We start from the raw sequence: 22,131 nt of genomic DNA, 5'->3' as shown, positions 1-22,131 counted from the left end.
AATTAATTAGCCAAACACAAACTGCTTCTCACCAAAAGTACTTTTGAGAAAAACATTTTTAAGAAAAAACACTTCTCAAAATAAGCTGATTTTTGCATCTTGGCCAAACGGGCTATTAATTCTCATAGTTTACATCTATTTCTTTATTTTTAGCCCTTTGATTAAATTGTAGTTCTCTGTTGGAAATAATAATCCTTGTATTTTCATTTTTGGTGAATTCAGAAATTGAAGGCAGTGAACATGAAATGTATCCGATTTTTACATCTTCAAATGTGCAAAATTAAAACCCCTTCAAATTAAAGAGCTCTAATATTCTACACAAATGTGCAAAAAATAAAAAAAATACCCAATCAAAGTCTGCAATCAGGGTTGAAAACTAGCTCAGTTGGTGAACTTCTTGCATTTCATGGTTGAGGTTGAGGGTACAGACCCCATAGCAGCGTAGCATCTCCTCCTAGGTCTGCTTATCGGGCGGATCACCCTTAACGGTTTGGCTTATCGGCTTTTAAATGTACTAATCTGTTAGCCAATTTATCTTAAATGTACTAATCCGTTAGCCAACCAATAAGATATCCGTCGGTTCGATATCGGATTAGCAATTATCGGACGATGTATCGACAAAATCCAAGACTAAGAGACAATAAAAATTAAAAGCACATGTAGTCCAACTTCTACCGCCGAAATTAAAATAACTCACAGGTCTTTTGCACAACTGTTTTTGCAGAGATTTGTGGTTAATCAACTTAAGTTTGTTTATTCATGTTTTTAAATTACCAGAAAAGTGAAGCGCATTGAGCAGTTGTGCTCTATCAAGTATGTAAAAGGAGATCAAGTGATTCAAAGTTAAAAACAACCATATACTAAGAGCCCGTTTGGATTAACTGATTGTAAATAACTGATAAGCTTGAAGTGATGAAAAGCTTTTTTTAAGTGCCGAAACTGATTTTAAAATAAGTATTTACGTGTTTGGATAGAAGTGCTGAAACTGATAATAAGCAGTTGATGTATTTGATAAAAAAGTGCTGATAAGCTATTCTTTTGTTAAAATAACTAAAATACTCTTGATCTTTTTTTCAAAAGATTATAAATTAAAAAAATTCTTTGTAAAGAAAAGAATTAACAACGAATGTGGAATGAAGAGAAAGTCAGAAAATTTATTTTGGAAAAAATATTTTGTGAATTAAAAAAATATTATTAAGGACAAACTAGTAAAAGTGTTGGTCAAACTAAAGGTGCTTATAAGCTGAAAAGCCTTAAGTTGGGGGTGACCAACTTATGACTTATGGCTGATTTTAGCTTATAAGCATTTGGTTTATAAGCACTTTGGGTGTTTACCAAATGCGTAGATAAGTCAAAAGGTGCTTATAAGCTTCGCCAAACTCCCTCCAGTAATTAAACCTTTTTCTAAAATATATATTTTTAAAAAAAAATACGCAATCCCACATCGATCCAATAGGATTCAGGTTTTTTTGCAGACTTCATGTTGTATTCAGCTATAGTATGATGTTGACTTAAGAGGAATGACAAAAAATGGCATAATGGGAGAACAAGAAACCATGCAAATAACATAAACGGGAGTGCAAATTCAAAACAGGCTATGTTTAAGTTCTTCAGTCAGACAAGCAAAACTATAGTTGACCTCATTCTAGAAGTCTTTATTACAGTGAAGTGAGGGGTATACCAAATTCCAGGGAAAACTATATCTGACCATTAGACTGTGAAACCAATTGCTCCGCACTTTGCGGTCCGACAATGTCACTCGAACCAACATGGTCACCCAGCCCCGGACTGACGGTCTCCTCAGTGCTACTACTTGTACTTGCTTCATCTTGTGCGGCCTCCATCATGGTGTATATCTGAGTCAAGTATCAAGACTATGATATTATACACTTAGAACAAAGGCACATCGTGTTATCACAAAAAAACTCCAACTCACCATTTCCGAACGCTCTTTGTGGAGATCACTTGGTGACTGCACAAAAGTTAGAAACATGATGTCATAGAAACAGACTGAATTCTTCTACTCAGCTTAAAGTTACTACAGCCATTTCCCGAGAAAGAGATCAATAAAAACATATAATACAATGGGTGGACTGTAATCAGAAGCTAAAAATACAATATACAAGATTAAGGCCAAAAAAAAAAGTTATTGAGGTTTTATTTTCTTTTTAAATTAATAGGTTATCGGGTACTTTAGGTAGTCATAGATCATGTGTCATGGTTAGCTATGCATCATAACTCCAAAAAGCCCTCAAATATTTGCAGATATATAAGTGAAATACCAGAATACCACCAAAGTTAAGAGAGGAGAGGAGCTTACATGTTCTGAATCGTGTTTCTTATCCTCGGTTGAATAGCCCGGAACAGTCAAATGCCAATTTTTCTCTGTAAATCATAACATGTAAATTAGACCAATATCTCAATGTTTTTCTATCTTAATCGAATCATGTAAAAACATCATAAGCAATGATGAACTGTATGTAAACATTCTTAGCATTCTACTGCATTGATGAGAATTGAGATCATAAAGAAGCCTTTCCTTAAAAAATGGCCTTTCCTCCAAAGCAAAATGTATCCTTCAAAGCAAAATGTATTTTTGAAGGAAAGGCTTCTTCACGATCTGTGTTTAAACTGTGTTCATCAAAGTATTGGCCGGCAACTCCTGTTGCATACGTATGAGGTGGTGGAATACAAATTCTAGTATTTGGATGTGTGCATAAGTAGATTGAAAGCTTAAACATATAAGGAATGTTAAGTAGATAATAATAATTGTAAAAGTTGGCGCCAAGGAGAAAACAACTAGTACTAATCCAACAATTGAATCACTAGAGAAGAGTAGCTATTAGAAAAACATAAAACTCTGCAGACTGAAAGGAACAGCCATGAAAACTAAGTTTGGTCCAAAATTGTGTCAATAGGAATGTGGGCTAAAATTTTGTGACTCTAATTAGATCCAGAGAGAAAAGATATTAACATACTAAATGCAGAAGAACACACTCATAAATAGAAAGCAATAAAAATAAACAGAAAGCAATAAAATTATCTAGTTAAGCGCAACTGCGACCATTAATTTCTATAATTTTATTAATTTTGATAAAGTCTGTAATGATTTATCTTATAGGCTCCAATTCTAAAAAGTCATTAGATGCTTGTTTTTCTTTAAAATTTAAACCAAAGTAAACAGCTGCCTCATTTGCAGTTGCTGGCACAAACCTAAATGTAACAATACATCCTTGGACTCCAGAGTCGAAGATTTCCGATGCTTTGCCAAATTGCAAGCAAATGTAGTAACCTACAGAGAGGAATAGAACATGAGACTTAGCAGAGAAAATGACAAATAATCCATCCTAAGTACGTCTATCATATATGTTGAATTTCACGAATGGTTTTCTGCAGAAAGTATTTCAAAAGGAAGCTATTCATTGACTGCTTCATGCATCAAAGTAAATTGATAACCTTAAATTGACCTCCCAACAACATTTATTTATTTTTGTTTATCAAACTCTTCTAAACAAAAGTTCCACGCCATGCCTTCTAACTCTTTTTAGCATCACAACCAAAAATGGCCCCCAAAAAAGGGATTCCCGGGTTCTTCTTTTAATTTTTTTATATTTTTGGTTTTTATTATTTGTTTTAATTCGAGTGAGGGTGGAGGTGGGGGAGGAAGAGGCCAGAATCATCGGATGATGACCCTTAAGGAAAAAAGTCCCCTTTATCTGGCTATGTCAATGTGTTCAACCACAGAGTCTGAAAAGCTAACTTGAACCCAAAAGAATGAGAAAGGCAGTCATAAAAATGTGCCCCCCCCCCCCCCCAAAAAAAAAATAAATCCTCATAAAAGATAATGATAACAAGGAATAAATCATTTTTACGCCTCACCGAATCAATGAAGTCATCAGCAATCTCTAAAAGAAGATCTTCAACTTCAGGATCAAGCTTTCCCCGAGAATCCACCTGAAATATTATCGCAGTATGTGGAAAGCTGTTAAAAGTAGAAATATTAATAACCACAATACCTGTTTAATCGAACTCAACTAATTTTAGAAGTACGGTTTAGTAAAATTCAACCATTGTTTTTTGCAGTACAGTTTAGACAAATAAACTTCCTCAGCAAAATACTCCACACAACTCTATGCTGACATGAAATAAATTGGCAGCATCTACTGGAGCTTGTGGATAGTGCGAAAGGAATGTAAGGGAGAGCTCACTTTCAGTATACTTTTTCCACCAAATTTTTGTAATGTTTTGACTGAGAAAAAAAAGGACAACATAAAATGGATATCGGCTGTTTGCTTGAGTAACCAACAAGGAGAACAGGAAAGCTTTGAACATTAACAAGGTGAAGGGAAAACCTGTAAAACCAAATCTTGTATCTTTCTCTTCCCAAGAAGCTGAATGTTTGCTTCAGTCCCTTGGCTTGAACTTCCCCCAGAACTCGTTGTTCCAGATCCATTGTCGGGTTCTGATCCAGTCAAACTCAGAGACTTTAAGCCAGTAGTGATAGCCAGTGTTGGAGAAGACGGCTGCTGATGCAAAAGCTGCTGAGGTTGTTGTTGCTGCTGCTGTTGATACATCTGAGGATGCCCCAGTTGTTGCTGCTGCTGTACACTTTGGGATAACTGTTGTGGGTTCAAACCCATTGAATTTTGATGCAACTGTTGAGAAGAAGCTAATTATTGCTGCATAAGAATTTGGTGCTGCCTCTGCTGTTGAAGATGTTAAGAGTGGGAATTTGGAGAAGAAATTGTAGGCGTTTGCTTCAACCACTGCTATTGTGATGAAGCATTCTGAATTAAAGCAAATTGTCCATTCTGGTTCAACCAGGTAACCAAGGGTTCACAAATGATGTCCTTCTACAGAAAGTTACAACGTTAAAGTTAGCAGAAAAGAACAAATTACCACAACAGAATAGAGAAAGCGACATGAACTACCGATAAGACATTAAATTCAACAAGATTATACGTGATCTGCCAAACAGGAGAAAGCAAAATTGAACAAGTGAAGATAATCACGTAATAAAGACAGCCCTTAATGGCTCTCAGTTTCACCACACATGCAAAAGCGTGTCAAACATAACTTTAATTACAATCATATCCAGACATTTTTGTTCCAGAGCTACATTTCAATGTTAGCAAGACGCAAGCATGACGCGAAGGGTGGGTGAGAATTAACAAGAAAGCCCAAAGGTATACATACAAACCTAAGTAAAACAATTGAAATTCCTTTAATTGACATCATTTCTCTGAAATAAAAGGATTTACAGTTCTGGGGCATCGTTATTTCCAAGGATGACTAGTAGTAATTGTCATCCTATATACAAAGCAAGTCTAAGATATAGGGAAAAGTAATTGCACTTGAATTTTATCTTAGTAGATCTACTAAAGGAGCAAATGGGGCTCCATAGCAAAATGCTTAGCCTCCTGCAACGGAAGAAGACCCAAAAGGAGAGTAAATGGCAATTAGCTTTTCGCACAAAATTATAGGCATTATGCATCCTGAGCCGAAAGGAGGCAAGCAAATTATTGCAGGCATCACAAGCCAATTGGAAAACATAATACCTGCAGCAACATTGTCCAGTTCGGATAGGACACTTCTCACGGAAAAATCTCTCATGTGACAAGAAATTACCAAAAGAACAAAAAATCAAAGGATTCTCTTTAGCTTGATGGCTTTAACTACTAATTAAATTCATGCTCTAATTGAGTTGTAAAGAAAATCTATGACAACCTTTTTGGAGGACACTACCTCTAACTCAAATGTGAGAATAAATACACTTAAGGGTTGTTCGGTTCACTTACTAGATATGCGGAGATTATAATGCAAGAATGGTTTAAGCAGTCATTAATAATGGAAAGATTGTTAAACGGTAATTAATAATGAAGGAATTGCTATACATGAATTACTTACTGTAAAAGAGCATTTTTGTTTATAAATTGTTTAATCCTTGCATTGCTAATACGTATATTCTTATTCCACATTATATGTCGCATAAAATAATACATATGCTCCCGCATAACTTAATACAAAATCTTATTTAATACTGCCAAGTGCCAACCAAATGCTGCATCTGTTATGCGATGATTTTTTTCCTCTTACACAGCCAACTAAACATTGCATTATCTTATGCGAGATTTTATGCTGGTATTAACTGCTCTAATACCAGAATCAGATGACCCCTAAATAATCTAAGGTAATGTCCATGGAAACTACAGTGTCAAGTAAAAAAATCAGCAGAAAAAGGACAGTTAGATTTTACAGTCGAATATATATTGCTGGAGCTATGAAAAATTGTCACCTGACTGGTGGTTAAGGAAGTTCGCTGAGACAACTTCTGCCTCGGTTGACCTTGGTTCATCCTTTGATGGGCATATGTAAGGGCCCAATTTGCTCTCAGTTAAGAGCTCAAATTGAGAGGTCTCATTATTCCCATTGCTTGCATTCCCTGAAAAGTCTGTCCATGAGAAGTCCAATTATGAAACTGAGAATCCGGCATTAGTCCTGTTATCCTGTCTTCTGCCGTGGCTGCGCCCAAAACAAATTTTCTACATAATTGGTTACTCTCTCAGTTGCAATTTATATGACAAAATTCCTATTTCGGGTTATTGCAAAATGTACCTTTCTATTTCAAACAACTTTCACATTTTTCAAGCGTTCTAATTCATTGTTCAAAATTTAAGTTCTGATGTCATGTTTTCTCTATTGAACTAACTTTTCAACAATTATGTTAGTGCTTTCTTCTATTGCCACTTATATAATTTATAAGTCAATTAACATGTTAAACTCTGTTCTTACCATTTAAAACTATGTTCCAAACCAAATAATGTTATATGAAAGGAACAGGGAATACTATATTTTTTCTTCAAAAAAACATACTCTATCCAAACAGTGCATAAAATGGTCAGGAGTAAATATGAGAAAAGAGATGAGTAATCACATTTTTAATCTGTCATTAAACACCTCATGTGAGGAATCCTACGAGTGCTGAAGTGAAAGTAAGTATACATTACCGAAGCCAGAAGATGATATTAAACTGGCAGTAGCTGCAACAGCATGTGCTTACAACATAGGCAGCTGATTAGTTAAATTCCCACTATCCATCTGACCTATTTGTTACTGCTGCTGCTGCTAATACTACTATTATTATTCTGCTGCTGTTGAATCTGCATTTGGGTGCTGTTGTTGTTGTTGCTGAATTTCCTGATGTTGTTGAGATACGGTAGAGGGGATGTCAAATTTCTCGGCATTGTCATTAGAATGGTGATTCCTGTGTTGGATAATGAAGCGGCGGCAGTTGATTGTAGCTGTTGGTTTGCAGGTTCGATGATAGGGTTGGTTAATTGGATTGTTTTGGGTGAAAATGATGGATTTCCCCCCGTTTTCGTTAGCTATATATTCACTGTGATTGAACAAATTCATTGGAGAGCTCAAATTTTTCTCTGAGTTGGGACTCTGAAACTCCATAATAAAGAAAAAACACGCAGAGGTCTCGCAATTAGGCCATCTCCAACCCTCCAACCCGCCCCATTGGGCAATTTTTGCCATAATGAAACTCCAATCCTCCCCATTTTTGCCCCCAAAATGGGATAAACAGTGTTCCTCCAAATATAAGTACACTATTCATTTTTCCATTATTATTGATAGCATATTTTATTATTATTTTATTATTTAATTCTTTTAATTTATCTCTTTATATATATCTAATTATGTTTATGTAATATCTTTATAATATTAATTTTACATCTTAATTTTGACATATAATTTTGATAAATTAATTTTCGTGCATTTATTATTTTTACGTAAAATTATAAGTTAATTTTATAATAAGTTATAATTGTACAAAAAATATATAATCCTCTCAAAAAATAAATGGTGCAAATATAAAAATTTTAGATGTTGCTAAAATTGAAAGGTACGAATATAAAATATTAGATATTGCTAAAATTAAAAAGTAAAAATTAAAAATATATTAAATGAAAATACATTAAAATTGGAAATACATGAAAATTGAAAATACATTAAATTAAAATACATAAAAACTGAAACTATAGTAAATAGCATAATAACTTAGTAGGGAGGTATGTCGTTTTCAGATACACCAAAATTATTATAATATTGAGTGAATGGAGTCGAGGATTGTTGTGGTTGTGATTGTGGATATTGTTGACTTCTTTTATACATTATTCGTTGTTGTTCTTATCGCATAAATTCATGACGAGTCGGATCGACAATAGAATCCACATCCATCATTAAAACTTTTTTTTTCTTCCTTCATTTCTTTTACTCTTAGTTTTTCTTTTTGAACAACTAAAACTTCTTTTTTTGCCTCGGTTGCATTATTCATCGCCTCAACCATCCGATTATTTTCTGATTGGATTGTCTTCATATAATCTTCATCAATTTTTCTCTTCATTTTTGCTTTCTTCACCCCACTAGGCCATTGTGATGATGTGGAATCGCCTGCAACATCCTCATTTAAATTTAGTGAAAATGATGATAAGTTAGGAGATGATAGATAGGGTGAATCAGGGATAGGATTCTCAGAGTCCGATGATATATTAGCATAGCCTTGTAGGGCCCTTACGTTTTTGGCAAAAAGAAGTGCTACATGATATAATGACTACATGTATTATACTGCACAACATGATAATCGAGAATGGGCGTGATCTTAATGCACCAATTCAAGATGATTTGGAAGATCCACCTCCAGCAGTAGAAATGGCAGTAGATGAAAGTCAACGATTTTAAGAATTTTTAGCTCGACATAGAATAATTAAGGACAAAGATGCTCATTTTGTACTTCGTAATGCATTAATAGATCATATATGGGAGAATACTAGAGGTTGAAGTTGAATATTTATGTAGTATTTCGAATGAATTTTATCGTTATATAATATGTATTTAATTAATCTTGTATCACAATGATTTCACTTTTATTTGAATTATTAGTTAATCTATAATAATTGCTTACAAATTATATTATTTAAAATTTTATGGAATTATTTTAATGAAAATTACAAATTAATGAAAATAAAAGATGGAATTTGTTTAATGGAATTTAAAAAATAAAAATTGAAATGAAAGATAATAATATAATATAGAAGAGAGAGGAGAATATAAAAAAGAATATTCTCTTTTGGGAGAAAAAATGGGGGAATGGTTCGAGTAAGTTGTCCCTAAAATGGAGAAATCCCCATTTGGGGGACCAAAATAGGGATAAAGGTTGGATATGCCCTTATGGAGGTCCGACAGTGCACACGCCTATCGATCTTATATGGCCGGGAAATGAAAAAGGGGAAAAGACAAAAGAAAAAGATCCAGGAATATTTACAAGCTTGTTTTGGATGATTGTTACCTATCATTTTATAATATACTGTATTGTGTTGTATTGTATTATATTGTATCCTTTTATAAATTTAACGTTAGGATAAATTGTATTGTTTGTTATTGTTAAATAATATTTTGCTGTTTGGTTTGACTGTATCGTACTGTGCTGTAACTGATAAGTTTATTAAAATGCCATAATTATTTAAATATTAAATTTATCAAGAATTACGCATAAAAATAATTTAAGAAAACTCATTTCTACTAATTTATCACCAAATATGTCTCATAAATAGATTAAGCAATTAAATTCATGCAAATTCTAACAAAATTAGCAATTTTACGTTGGAGTTGGAAGCGGTAAAAGTTCTGGAGAAAAAGGAACGAAGACAAAGAGGTTATAGGTAGGAGATTTGGAGTTAACATAAAAATAAAAAGGAAAGGGGTAAAATAGAATTATGGAGTAATAAGTAAAAGCATAATTGAAAAGAAAAATATGAAACAATTCCACCACACCAAATCGATTGTTCCAAAAAATGAGATTTTTCATTGTTTCAGAACAATGGATTTAACAAGACAATACCACCAATTTTAATGAAATAATCAAAACAAATATTATTTTGGAATAATAATACAATATGATACAATGAGTAACAAACATCCAAACAAGTTGTTAAGTGGTGTTTCTTTCCAAAATAGGTGAAAGATTTCTCTAGAAAAAAAATGTTGTAAATATTTAAAGAAATTCTAAATGTTTCTCAATAAAAGTTGGGATAGTTATACAAAAAGCCAGTCAGATTCACTGTTTATTATTTTTACTAGTATATATAAATTTTTTTTTTTTTTATATATATATATATATATATATATATATATATATATATATATATATGTGTGTGTGTGTGTGTGTGTGTGTGTGTGTATGTGTGTGTGTGTGTGCTATATTTAATTTAAGCGGTTGGGTGAACGACTATTTAGATTTTTTTTTTTTATTTTTTTTTTATTTTTTTTTTACTTTTCACATTTGAGCTGAATTATGTCGGTCTTTCGTTAGTGGTACTTGCTTGAAATCTTTATGGGAAAAGTTGAAGAAGCTGTTAAAAAAAAGAACAACACATTTTGAAAACAAATGCTTCATATGCCAAGTGGGTTGAAGCTCTGACCTCTTTCAATTCATCAAGTGCAAATACTAAAGGTTCGTTTGGTACCAGGCATAAGGAATAATTAGTTTTGGTATTAAATTTGAGATGAATTTATCTGACATTTAGCTGGGATAAAATTGCGGTATAACTAATCCCGAAAGTAGTTATTCCAAGATTGTAGTGTTATTCTTATATTTATAGAGAGGTGGGATAATAATCCCAGAATAATTAGTCCTGAAATAATTTATTTCCTAATCAAATAATCCCTAACTAATTGAGTTATTAGTATTCGTTCGGACAGAAAGAAAAAAATGTTACTATATTATTCGCCCTATTCTATTAGGGTCGTTTGGTTATCTGGATGACATAGACAATAATATCTCATGGGTTGGGATATTCCATGAGATTAATCAGGGGTGTTCATAGGCCGGGTTGATTCGGATTTTTCAATTATCAAAGTAAACTAATAGTATCGGGTTTTTTAATCTATAAACCAAATCAAACCAGCAAAGTTGGGTTTTTCAGTATCGATTTCTCTCGAATTTTTCTTCTTTTTTTTCGAATTTTCGGTTTATTTTTCCGGTAAGTCTTCATAGCACAAAATATATAACTTGTGTTTCAAATATTTCTTTAGTCCTAGTTGGATACAATTGTATAATACATTTTTCAATAAAATAACACTAATATGAGATGATTCATAAGTTTCTACTAAAATATTCAATAACAAAAATAATAAAATTCATAAAGAAAATATTACTAACTAATAAGCCATAATAAAAATTAACAGAATCTAAAAGTACTATATATGTCAAGCTAAATTAAGTATAGTTAATAAGTACTATTAATTACACAACTAAGCATCACTAAAGAAAAAGATAAACTAATTTATTATTTACCCGTAAAATGGTACAGTTGAATTTATACGTGATTTCTAAATAAGTGAATTAATTTGATCCTGAAATAAATAAATAATTGAAGAGTTACACAATACTTAGCCTTAAGATATAGACGAAACAGCGGAAGCAATAATTCGGGGAATAAGGTTTCCGGGTACAACAATAAAAGAATCAAGAAATAAGAAGATAAAATTGGATTGAGCTTTGTATAAAATATAGTATAAGTTTGCCAGAAAATTCTTTTCCTTACAATGACAACTGAACTCACTATTTATAGCTATGAAGAAAGTCCTAGGGTCGTGCCCTTCTTTAATGTCAATTATGAGGGGCATTTATGAAGATGTAACGGTGAACATAAATGTCAAATTTCTGTAACGGATAACTGCTCCTAATGCTATGAATATTCTCTATTGAATACTATCGGGAGAAGAGCATTTATCATATCTTTATGAGCATTATTCTTTCCGGTGATAAACGAAACAGTTATCTTCGGTCTTCGGTCATCTCCCTGTCTTGGGCTCCACGTATCCCTTTCTCGGACGGTCACGTGTTATAACATATTTTACCCAATACAGTTATGTATTTTCGTTATAAATCAATGCAAAACTAATAAATAGATATCCAATATTATTACTATTTCTAGTGTTGAATTGAATTTTCTTTGTTAGCATTAGTATTGATTTGAAGTTTATTTGAATTACTACCTTTATGGGCTATAAAATTTATTAGGCCATTCAAAAACGTTAAGCTCAAACTTAAAATAATATGTTTAAAGGGAAAAGGGTCGAAAATACCACTCTACAATGCAAAAAAGGATTATTTATACCCTCCGTTATACTTTCGGTCCAAAATTATCCATAACGTTATAGAACTAGTTCAAAAATACCCCTCATCCGTTAGAGCCCTCCACTATGGCCAACACCATCCTATGATCACAGTGAGGTGGACGGCTTGGCACGCCATTTCACTGCCCCAACCCCATTTTACCCTCTCCCTTCACTTCTTCTTTCACCAACACCTTCCCCTTCACCCAACCAACACGCAACCATAAACATGGTAAAGCATACTCATCCTTTCCTAAAACAGGGAGACCAAGTTGTGAGCTATTAGAAAAATCAAAGGCTAACAAATTATGGATTGAGAAATTTCGATATCCAATATCGGGTCGCCTGTGCGCGCTCATGATGCTGGATACTTTAAGTCTCTGACAACTGATTTTCATGCTATTTAATTTGCTTACCCCAGTCTAAAGATAGATAGATATAAACGAAATAAACAAATTGCCTTACGGGAACAAAATTGATAAATGTGCTACGACATGCGTAATCATCTCTGTTTACTCGTAAAGTCGGATATAGTTAAATTTATAAATAGTTCTAAATATATGTTATATAGCTTGACATAAATCGTACGTAGAAGTGAAAATGTTTAGATTCTTGGCTATAAAAACGAGATATAAATTATTGAACAAGAATAGTGAGTATGCTAAGTAAAACAAGCTCAAAAGATTTATTCTTCAATTTAAGAAGTAGTCTTTTCTTACAATGTGTGAACATTTTCTATGCTTACAAAGATTCCCCATTTTATAGTAGATGGATCTTACTTTATTTATAATAAAAATATATAGTGAAGAGTCCATGATGAATTGTCTCTTCCTCGATTCTCGCCAAGATTCTCTCCCCTAGTGCGGTTGCAACGGCTCTTGTCTGCGAGCTCGATACTGGCTCGAGCTCGGTATTGGGTCGAGCCCTCGGCTTTGGTTCGAGTTCGCCATCCGGGGTGAGTGTCAATCGGTCTATGCGTCTCCGACAACCTCCACGTTGCCATGCGGTTCGATTTGATCATGGGCTCGATAATGATACCGAGGCGATTCCTCGATCGGTCTTGGAGCTCGAAGTTTGTTTGTACTATCTTCGGAACTCATCTCGAAGTCTTACTTCGGTCGCTTACCATTCGAACTCGATCAAATGTACGAAGGCCGAAATCTATTTTGACCGTATACAGATAGTCCCCTCGTTTCTCAGGAAGAATGTGATGAGAAGCGATATGATTTTCAACGGCTCGATCGAGTTATAAGATGACGTTTTCACTGGGCTCGGTCATGACGTAAGTGATAGTTGTCCCGTCGATTTAGTCTTTCAAGGTATTTAATGCATGTCAGACGGTGGTCGACCACCGCTGATACTGAACCGCCACGGTATAAACCTATAAATAACCCTTCCATTTATTATTTACCACTTTTACATCTTCAATCTTCCAAATTTTCTTACTCTTTCTGCCTCTATTTCGCCGCTTGTAGAGCCACCTTCACCAGCATTTGGTACCATCAACCTTTCATCTTCCTTTACTTCTCTTTTTCTTATATCAATGGCAAAAACTTCAAAAACCATACCTCAGAAGGAGAAAGCTTCCTCTTCACGACCGTCTGGCGACAAGGCACCGGTGGAGCCGCCTCCCCACGAGTATGTTCCTGGCCCGTGTACTCTAAAGATCGATATTAAGGTTGAAAATCCTTCGTCGGTTCTGGGTCGATGTGAGCATATGTCGATGTACATGTGCTTGATAACAGAGGGCCATCTCGAGGCTATGAGGAAAGACTGCAACTGGGGTCCTGAGGTTGTGTTGCAAATTCCCTCTTCCGAAGAGAACATCATCACTCATGTGGAGTGGTTTTTAAGTGTTTATACTTACCCCTTCACGTTAGGTCCCGTCGACCCAGTGATCATTGATTTTTGCAAAAGATATCAGGTCACTCTCGGTCAAATTCATCCTTCTCTATGGCGCATAGTAATCTTACTTCGCTTCCTCTCCAATAAGGCCGGGGGGCTGGATTTTACCCTAAATCACCTCATACGATTGTACCGGCCTCAAATCTTTCGAGGACTAATCAGGCTCCAGCGTCGGGCATCAAAAGCTTTAATGTCGAGCATCGACGAAGAAAAGGATCGGGGTTGGATGGGCCGTTATATTCGGGTGAGGACCCATGACCTTATCCCGGAAGAGAAGATGTCGTTCCCCGAGGAATGGAATTTTGACCGTAAGTGATTTTCATAAGGCGTTGCTTTTCGTATCTTTCTCCGATTCTATCTGATATCTCCCTCTGATATACAGCTGCCCCTTGGATGCCACAAGCGGTACCCGACCTCGAGGATTGGGTTCAGAAGTTAGCCTCGACTTCCTCTTATGCCGAACGCGCTTGGCGTGATTTGGCGAAAGGTAGGTGGGAGGCCAAGAATCACGGTAAGGGTCACTTCTCATGTTTTTCGAAACGCTTTTTAAGCTCCATTCATTACTGACTTCCTTTCTTGTAGGCGTAACCAAGGATGCCATTTTGAGGCCTTCGAGTAGTGAGGAAGGAACCAAGTCCCCGGTCCCGAAATCGGGGAAAGATAAAAAGCGAAAAACTGTCTTTCGTCAGAGGATCTCAAGCCCAAAACACAAACGGTGAGGAGAAAGGCAATCGCTCTTTCGATGGACTCGGTCCAACAACTGAGAGAAGAAGAAGAAGAAGAAGAAGAAGAAGAAGAAGAAGAAGAAGAAGAAGAAGAAGAAGAAAAAGAAGATGCTTTGGCTTTGGTGGTCCGATCTGTGAAAGCTATTGAGGTCGCCAGACCTTCCGAGCCGATGATGGCTACACCGGTCGGGGCCGGTTTCGATACCCCGAGTCTCGATCAGAGCGTCCCGAGCAATTCGCTCGGGGCCATGATAGTGGGTTATTTTCTTTCACTTCCGACCTTTTCTGAGGAGGCATTAAAGAAAGCTCGAGAATTGAAGACCCCCGATATAGGCGGAGGCTCTAGTATAGGGGATCCTTTTCGGGATTGCTTTACTGGAGAAGGTGATGCCTCCGATATTAGTGACGTTTCTCTTCTCCTAGAAGAGGCCCAACATTTCATTTCTTGGGTAATGATTTTACTGCGCTTGGTTTCTTCATTCTTTTCTAAACCTGACTTGTGTTTTTCCCCTTATGTGTAGGCCATTAGCAAGTTTCGAGCCGAACTCAGATAGTGTGAGGTCGAGCTTCAGAAGGTCTCGGGGGAGAGAGATGCTATGCGGCTTCTTTGCGGCTAAAAGGGCGAGGTTATAAGGGACCTCCAAGCAGATTTGGCTAAGGCTCGTGAAGAAGAGGCCGAACTAGATAAGCAGGTGAGCCTCATTCTATTAGAGTATGGGTTTGACCCAACTGTGGAAGTTAACCCTTCGTTATCTCAGCTCCAGTAAAAGGTTGAAAAGATCGGGTTGCTTCGGGAAGAAGTCGATCAAATCAAGGCCGAATGTGATCGGTGGAAGGAGACTATCGACCGCCTGGCTACAGAAAAAGAAACTATCATGGCCAAATTATCATCGGACGATGTTCAGCTTCGAAGCATCAAGCAAAAAGGTTCGGCTCAGGCCAAGAGGATCGAGGAGCTTGAAACAAGTCTTGCTGAGGCCAAGGCAGAGATTGAGTCATCGAAAGTCATGGCAGACAAGTCTATTGCTATGTATCGAGCCGATGCCGAGGCTGCTCAAATGGAGGTAAGAGAGGCAGCGTATACCACCGACACTCGAGCATATTGGGTTGTCGAACTTGCTAAGTGTCGATCTCGGAGGGAGACCCTCGAGGAGATACACGCTCGAGGTTTCGATCTTGCTGAAGAGATAAAAAGGGCCAAAGAACTCGAAGTTGATGCTAAAGCCTTGGCTTCTGATGGCGACTATGATGATGATGATGATGATGGTAGCAAGAGCGGGTCCGATAGGGGGAGGGGATGGGGGGGATCCCGGTGGAGAAGAGACCGCTCTCGATGATAACCCAGAAGCTTAGCCCTTAGCTTCTATGTTGCATTTATTCATGTAAACAATCTTTGTATATTTATACTAATATCTTTTTCTTTTACTGACTTGCTTCTGCTTTCTTGCCTTGCGAATATTTTCATAAGGATTTAGGCAATTTCATTGAATTCGGCCTTCGTAGCCTTTATGGCCGAGTGAGTGTTTGCTCGAACTCAAAATAAAAGTAGCCCACAGGCTTAGTAGTCGAGTGAACGTTTCGAACTCGAAGTGAAGTAGCCCATAAGCATAATGGTCGAGTGGGTGCTTGTCCGAACTTGAAGTAAGATAGCCCTTAGGCTTTAATAATTGAGTGAGTGATTGCTTCGAACTCGAACTCGAAATATCGTAGCTCGTAGGCCTTTTATGATCGAGTGAGTGATTTCTCGAACTCGAAGTAAGATAGCCCTTATGCTTTAATAATTGAGTGAGTGATTGTTCGAACTCGAACTCAAAATATCTTATCCCGTAGGCTTTTTATGATCGAGTGAGTGTTTGCTCGAACTCGAAGTAAGATAGCCCTTAGGCTTTAATAATTTAGTGAGTGATTGTTTCGAATTCGAACTCAAAATATCTTAGCCCGTAGGCTTTTTATGATCGAGTGAGTGATTGCTTGAACTCGAAGTAAGATAGCCCTTAGGCTTTAATAATTTAGTGAGTGATTGTTTCGAACTCGAACTCAAAGTATCTTAGCCCGTAGGCTTTTTATGATCGAGTGAGCGATTGCTCGAACTCGAAGTAAGATAGCCCTTAGGCTTTAATAATCGAGCAAGTAATTATTTCGAACTCGAACTCAAAGTATCTTAGCTCATAGGCTTTTTATGATCGAGTGAGTGATTGCTCGAACTCGAAGTAAGATAGCCTTTAGGCTTTAATAATTGAGTGAGTGATTGTTTCGAACTCGAACTCAATGTATCTTAGCCCGTAGGCTTTTTATGATCGAGTGAGTGATTGCTCGAACTCGAAGTAAGATAGCCCTTAGGCTTTAATAATTGAGTGAGTGATTGTTTCGAACTCGAACTCAAAGTATCCTAGCCCGTAGGCTTTTTATGATAGAGTGAGTGATTGCTCGAACTCAAAGTAAGATAGCCCTTAGGCCTTAATAATTGAGTGATTGATTGTTTCGAAGTAAAATAGCCCTTAGGTTGATTACGAAGTAGCCTCAGATACTATTGATTTGTCCTCGGGTAGCACATAGTTGTTGCCTCGTTAAAACCCTTGCCGGAAAAACTCATTTGGGATAAAAGCCGAACTAAGGGAAAAAAGAGTACAACGCGTGCTTTGAAACCAGAGGTCTTGATATTTTTTGTCGAATTCCTGCAATGAGTTAGTGTCGAATATACGTATATAGACGATAGAGAAGAGAAAATCATACCTTAACAATAATATCGTTTGAGAAACGATATGTTCCAATTGTTTGGTAATGGTTTTCAATCCATTGCTCTAAGTTTATAAGACCCTTTCCCGACTATATCGAGGACTTGATAGGGTCCTTCCCAATTTGGGCCGAGCTTCCCTTCATTAGGATCTCGAGTGTTGATGTGACCTTCCTTAGGACCAAGTCCCCGGTCTTGAAATGGCGGAGGTTGGTTCTTCTGTTGTAGTACCTTTCGATTCGTTGTTTTTGTGCAGACATTCGAACCAGTGCCGCTTCTCATTTTTCATCTAATAATTCGAGGCTAGTATTCATTGCCTCGTAGTTTGATTATTCTGATGTATGTCGGAACCTTGCGCTTGGTTCCCCGACTTCGACGGGAATTAAAGTTTCGGAGCCATACACTTAGGAAAATAGAGTCGCTCATGTACTGGATTTAGATGTTGTCCGATATGCCCAAAGGACTTCGAGCAAAATTTCTCTCCACTTTCCTTTGGCTTCGTTCAATCTTTTCTTTATGTTTTGGATGATAATCTTGTTCGTTGATTTGGCCTGTCCATTTCCACTAAGATGATATGGTGTTGACAATATCCTTTTTATTTTATGATCTTCGAGAAATTTTTTCACTTTACCGCCGATAAATTGCTTATCATTGTCACATGTTATTTCTGCTGGTATACCAAATCTACACACGATGTGATCCCAGATGAAATTTATAACCTCTTTCTCTCTTATTTTTTCGAACGCCTGTGCTTCAACCCATTTAGAGAAATATTCAGTCATAAACAAAATGAATTTAGCTTTACCTGGGGCCGATGGTAGAGGGACAACGATATCCATTCCCCATTTCATGAATGACCATGGAGAAATGACTAAATGAAGCTGCTCTCCGGGTTGATGGATCATTGGTGCAAACCTTTGACATTTATCGCATTTACGAACGAACTCCTTAGTGTCCTTTTCCATGCTATCCCAGTAGTATCCTGCTCTGATGATTTTGCGAATTAGTGGTTCGGTGCCGGAGTGGTTTCCATCGACCGACGACCCCAGATTTGCGAGTGCATCGGCCTCACTGTTTTGTTCTCGAGGCACATGTTGTAGGGTCCATTCTTTGAAATGGTGTAGAGTTAACTGTAGTTTGTCCAAATACCTCTGCATCCTATCTTCTCGAACTTCGAAAGTTTTGTTCACTTGGTTCACCACTAGCGAAGAGTCACATTTGGCTTCAATGACTTCTGCTCCTAAGATCTTAGCTAGCTCGAGACCTGCAATCATGGCCTCGTACTCAACCTCATTGTTAGTTAATCTAGTAGTTTTGATGGATTGCCTAATAATGACACATGTGGGAGGTTTTAATACGATGCCAAGCCCGGATCCCTTCACATTTGAAGCACCATATGTGTAGAGGGTCCCAACTCCCGACGATGTACCTGATTTTAACAAGAGTTCCTTTTCAACTTCGGGTATGAGGGTTGGTGTGAAATCGGCCACGAAGTCTGCTAAAATTTAGGTCTTGATGGCCATTCGAGGCTGATATTCAATATCGTACCCACTGAGTTTGACGACCCATTTGGCCAGTCGGCCCAATAGTTCGGGCTTGTGCAAAATGTTTCAAAGTGGAAAAGTTGTTAAAACACATAAGGGGTGACATTGAAAGTATGGTCTTAACTTTCTAGAGGCGCTTATCAATGCAAGCGCCAATTTCTCTAAGTGTGGGTATTTAGTCTCTGCCTCTCCTAAGGTCTGACTTACATAATAAATAGGAAACTGCGTACCTTGCTCTTTTCAAACTAAGACACCACTTACTGCGATTTCCGATACAGCTAAGTATAAGTAAAGCTTCTCATCTGTCTTCGGAGTGTGAAATAACAGTGGGCTCGATAGGTACCTCTTCAGTTGTTCTAGTGCCTGTTGGCACTCTAGGGCCCAGGTGAAATCACTCTTCTTTTTGAGTAGAGAGAAGAATTTGTGGCTTCGATCTGATGACCTTGAAATGAATCGGCCTAAGGCTGCTATCCGTACGGTTAGCCTTTGCACTACTTTCACATTATCCATGACGGTGATGTCTTCGATGGCTTTGATTTTGTCGGGGTTGATCTCGATCCCCCGATCCGACACCATGAACTTGAGGAACTTGCCCAATCCAACCACGAAAGCACATTTCTCGGGGTTGAGCTTCATATTGTATTTCCTTAAAATTTTGAACGTTTCTTGCAAATGAGTCAAATGGTCCTATGCGCGCAGGGACTTAACTAGCATGTCATCAATATAAACTTCCATCGATTTAACTATTTGTTCTTCGAACATTTTATTCACTAGGCGTTGGTACGTATGATAGCATCCTAGGAAGCTCAAATCTATTCAAGGACAAGAATGAAGCTTTGGAATCTCAAAGAGGGCCTTTAACAAGATGTCAAGCTAAAGAGTTGCAAAACAAGGTCATTAGACTTCAAGTACAAATAAAGAAGTTGTTAATTAGGATGGAGAGCTCAAGGATAAAAGGAGATGAGTTGTCTAGGTATTATAATTATTTTATGGTCCAAATTCATGTCCAAGAAAATGTGGTTAGATCTCAAGAGACATCCTCTGAAGAAGGTCCAAATCAGGCCACTATTGGACCTATTTGGCACCTACAAATATGTCCAAACTTGCAGCCCAATAAGTCCTACATGAAGCCACGTTTTTATAACATAAAAAGGACTTACTTTCTGCCCAAGAAAGATTCAATAGGCGTGATAGAAGTTGGGTACAAGTTGGTGCCAAGTTGCTTGCAAGTTGCCTTCAAGATTTTCAAGATCCTATCCATGATTGGTTTGGGACTTTCAAGATTCTATTCAAGTTTAGTTTTAACTTATTTCCATATATTTTGGTACTAGATTTATTGCTTTCCTAGGTAGTTAAGGTTATGTTTTCCTTTTCCTAAGATTGTTGGAGTTATTTTTCAAGATTGACTTGGTTTTTATTTCCTAACATTTTTCCTTTTCCCAAGGTATTTGGACTTGTTGTCCAAAGTAGTTTCGGACTTTATTTCCTTATTTTTAGGTAGGAATTTCGTGACCCCCTCTCTATATAAAGGGGTGTCTTCTTTGTTTTTAGATTTTTAGATTATTATAGACTATTATCAATAAAATTTGTGAGATTTTTCTTGCACTCTTGTGTGTGGCTACTCTTGAATTTATTCTTCAACCTTCAAGACTCAACTTAAGGTGGTAAGATTAAACTCTTTCGAAATCTTAGATCACTTCTAGGTATTCAAGAAAGGTGATAAGTTTAGGCTTATTGTTGTTCTTGTTATTCTAAAGGGTCGGGTTTCACAATCTATCACTTGTTTTTAATTCTCTACCAAAGGCGATTAGTTCTTTGTTAGCTAATTGTTGTTGTTAGGATTCAACTTCAAGAATAGACTTCTTGAATTCAAGAAACTCTTTCTTGAATTCAATCTATCTTTAATTTTCCGTTGTTTTTTTGTTTCTTTATTTTCTTTTAGCTTCCGCACGTTTCTTGATTTTCTTTAGTAATTCTTGGACCCCTATCGTGTTGTTATCAAGTGGTATTATAGCATAGGCTAATCAAAATTTAAATCTTGATAATCTTGGGAGGTTCTTGAGCAAAAAAAAACCCAAAAAAAAAAAACCAAAAAAAAAAACCGAAAATCAGGCAAAAGAAAAGCATTATGGCTCATTATTATTTGTAGAATTCAAGTGTTATTTGGTTTCCAAGTCAAGAAAGGAAACAAGAAGAGGGGATCCTAGTTCTTGAAGATTAAGGTAACTTCTTTCCTTATTCTTGTGGGTTTTGTGTTTCCTAAATTCTTTCCTTATTTTTTCTACATAACCAATTCCTATTCTTCCAAGGTTTGGTCCTTCACTTTCCTTTTCTTTTTCTAACTCCACATTCTTATCACTAAGGGTTGTGACTAGTAAGGTTTATTAATAAATCTAAAGTTTAACGACCAAGAGTTGCTTTGAGTGAAAAAAGGCAAGAGAGGCGAGAACATTAGAGGAAAAAGCCAAAATTTGAGAGATACATAATTCTTCTAATCTTTGTTTAAGATATTTCAAACAGGTAGTTATAGTGAAAGGAGGCGAGCTATGACTCAACAACTTGAAAAGTCGAACTTACAATATACCAAATGGAAGGAAGACAATGGTAAAATTATTTTTCAAACAAGAGCTAAAGTGATGTCTGTGATTTGTGCTCTTAGAATTGACAAAGAGTTTGGCTATAACTCAATTAGCACTTATATGGTTGAAAAATTGAACTTGCCTTGTATTGAGCATATTGAACCCTACATGTTGAGAGGAGTAAAGGTAGATAAAAGAGTGTTATTACTATTCTCTATTGGAAGGTATGAGGATGCGATCTGGTGTGATGTGATTCCCATGAATAATTATCATATCTTGTTGGAAAATCCATGGTATACCTATAGAAGATCTTCATATAATATAAAAAAAAATAGATACTCTTTTGAGGTTAACAGGAAGAAACTTATTCTTGGACCTTTGACTCCCTCACAAATTTATGAAGATGAAAAGACTGTTAAAGAGAATATGGAAAAATATGAGAGATAAAAGAATGAGAGGAG

At 36.4% G+C, this 22,131-nt stretch overlaps 1 protein-coding gene across 2 annotated transcripts; it reads right to left on the bottom strand.

The window, feature by feature from the left end:
- Positions 1-1,539: 1,539 nt before the first annotated feature.
- On the bottom strand, positions 1,540-7,579 carry LOC107827222 (transcription initiation factor TFIID subunit 12b). Of its 2 annotated transcripts, XM_075244627.1 has the most exons (8): positions 7,008-7,579; positions 6,296-6,522; positions 4,353-4,853; positions 3,880-3,954; positions 3,214-3,292; positions 2,321-2,385; positions 1,937-1,972; positions 1,540-1,856 (listed from the first exon to the last, which is right to left on the bottom strand). In XM_075244627.1, the coding sequence occupies exons 3-8, from the start codon at positions 4,638-4,640 to the stop codon at positions 1,698-1,700; spliced, it is 702 nt and encodes a 233-aa protein (XP_075100728.1). In that variant the 5' UTR covers positions 4,641-4,853; positions 6,296-6,522; positions 7,008-7,579; the 3' UTR covers positions 1,540-1,697. The 2 variants fall into 2 exon arrangements, with proteins under 2 accessions (XP_075100728.1, XP_075100729.1); XM_075244628.1 differs by having other exon boundaries at positions 6,296-7,576.
- Positions 7,580-22,131: the final 14,552 nt, after the last annotated feature.

Source organism: Nicotiana tabacum, chromosome 22 (assembly GCF_000715075.1).
Source record: "Nicotiana tabacum cultivar K326 chromosome 22, ASM71507v2, whole genome shotgun sequence".
NCBI lineage: Eukaryota > Viridiplantae > Streptophyta > Magnoliopsida > Solanales > Solanaceae > Nicotiana > Nicotiana tabacum.
Note: the sequence above shows the minus strand (reverse complement) of the source record. Positions and strands in the feature narration are given on the sequence as shown.

Bases quoted from the DNA above. Each gene is read 5' to 3' on its own strand.
- LOC107827222 (XM_075244627.1), bottom strand. From the start codon at position 4,640: ATGGGTTTGAACCCACAACAGTTATCCCAAAGTGTACAGCAGCAGCAA. The intron at 3,293-3,879 runs GTGAGGCGTAAA...TCCTCTCTGTAG, and splicing joins CTGATGACTTCATTGATTCG to GTTACTACATTTGCTTGCAA. The intron at 2,386-3,213 runs GTTTGTGCCAGC...TATGATTTACAG, and splicing joins GGATGTATTGTTACATTTAG to AGAAAAATTGGCATTTGACT.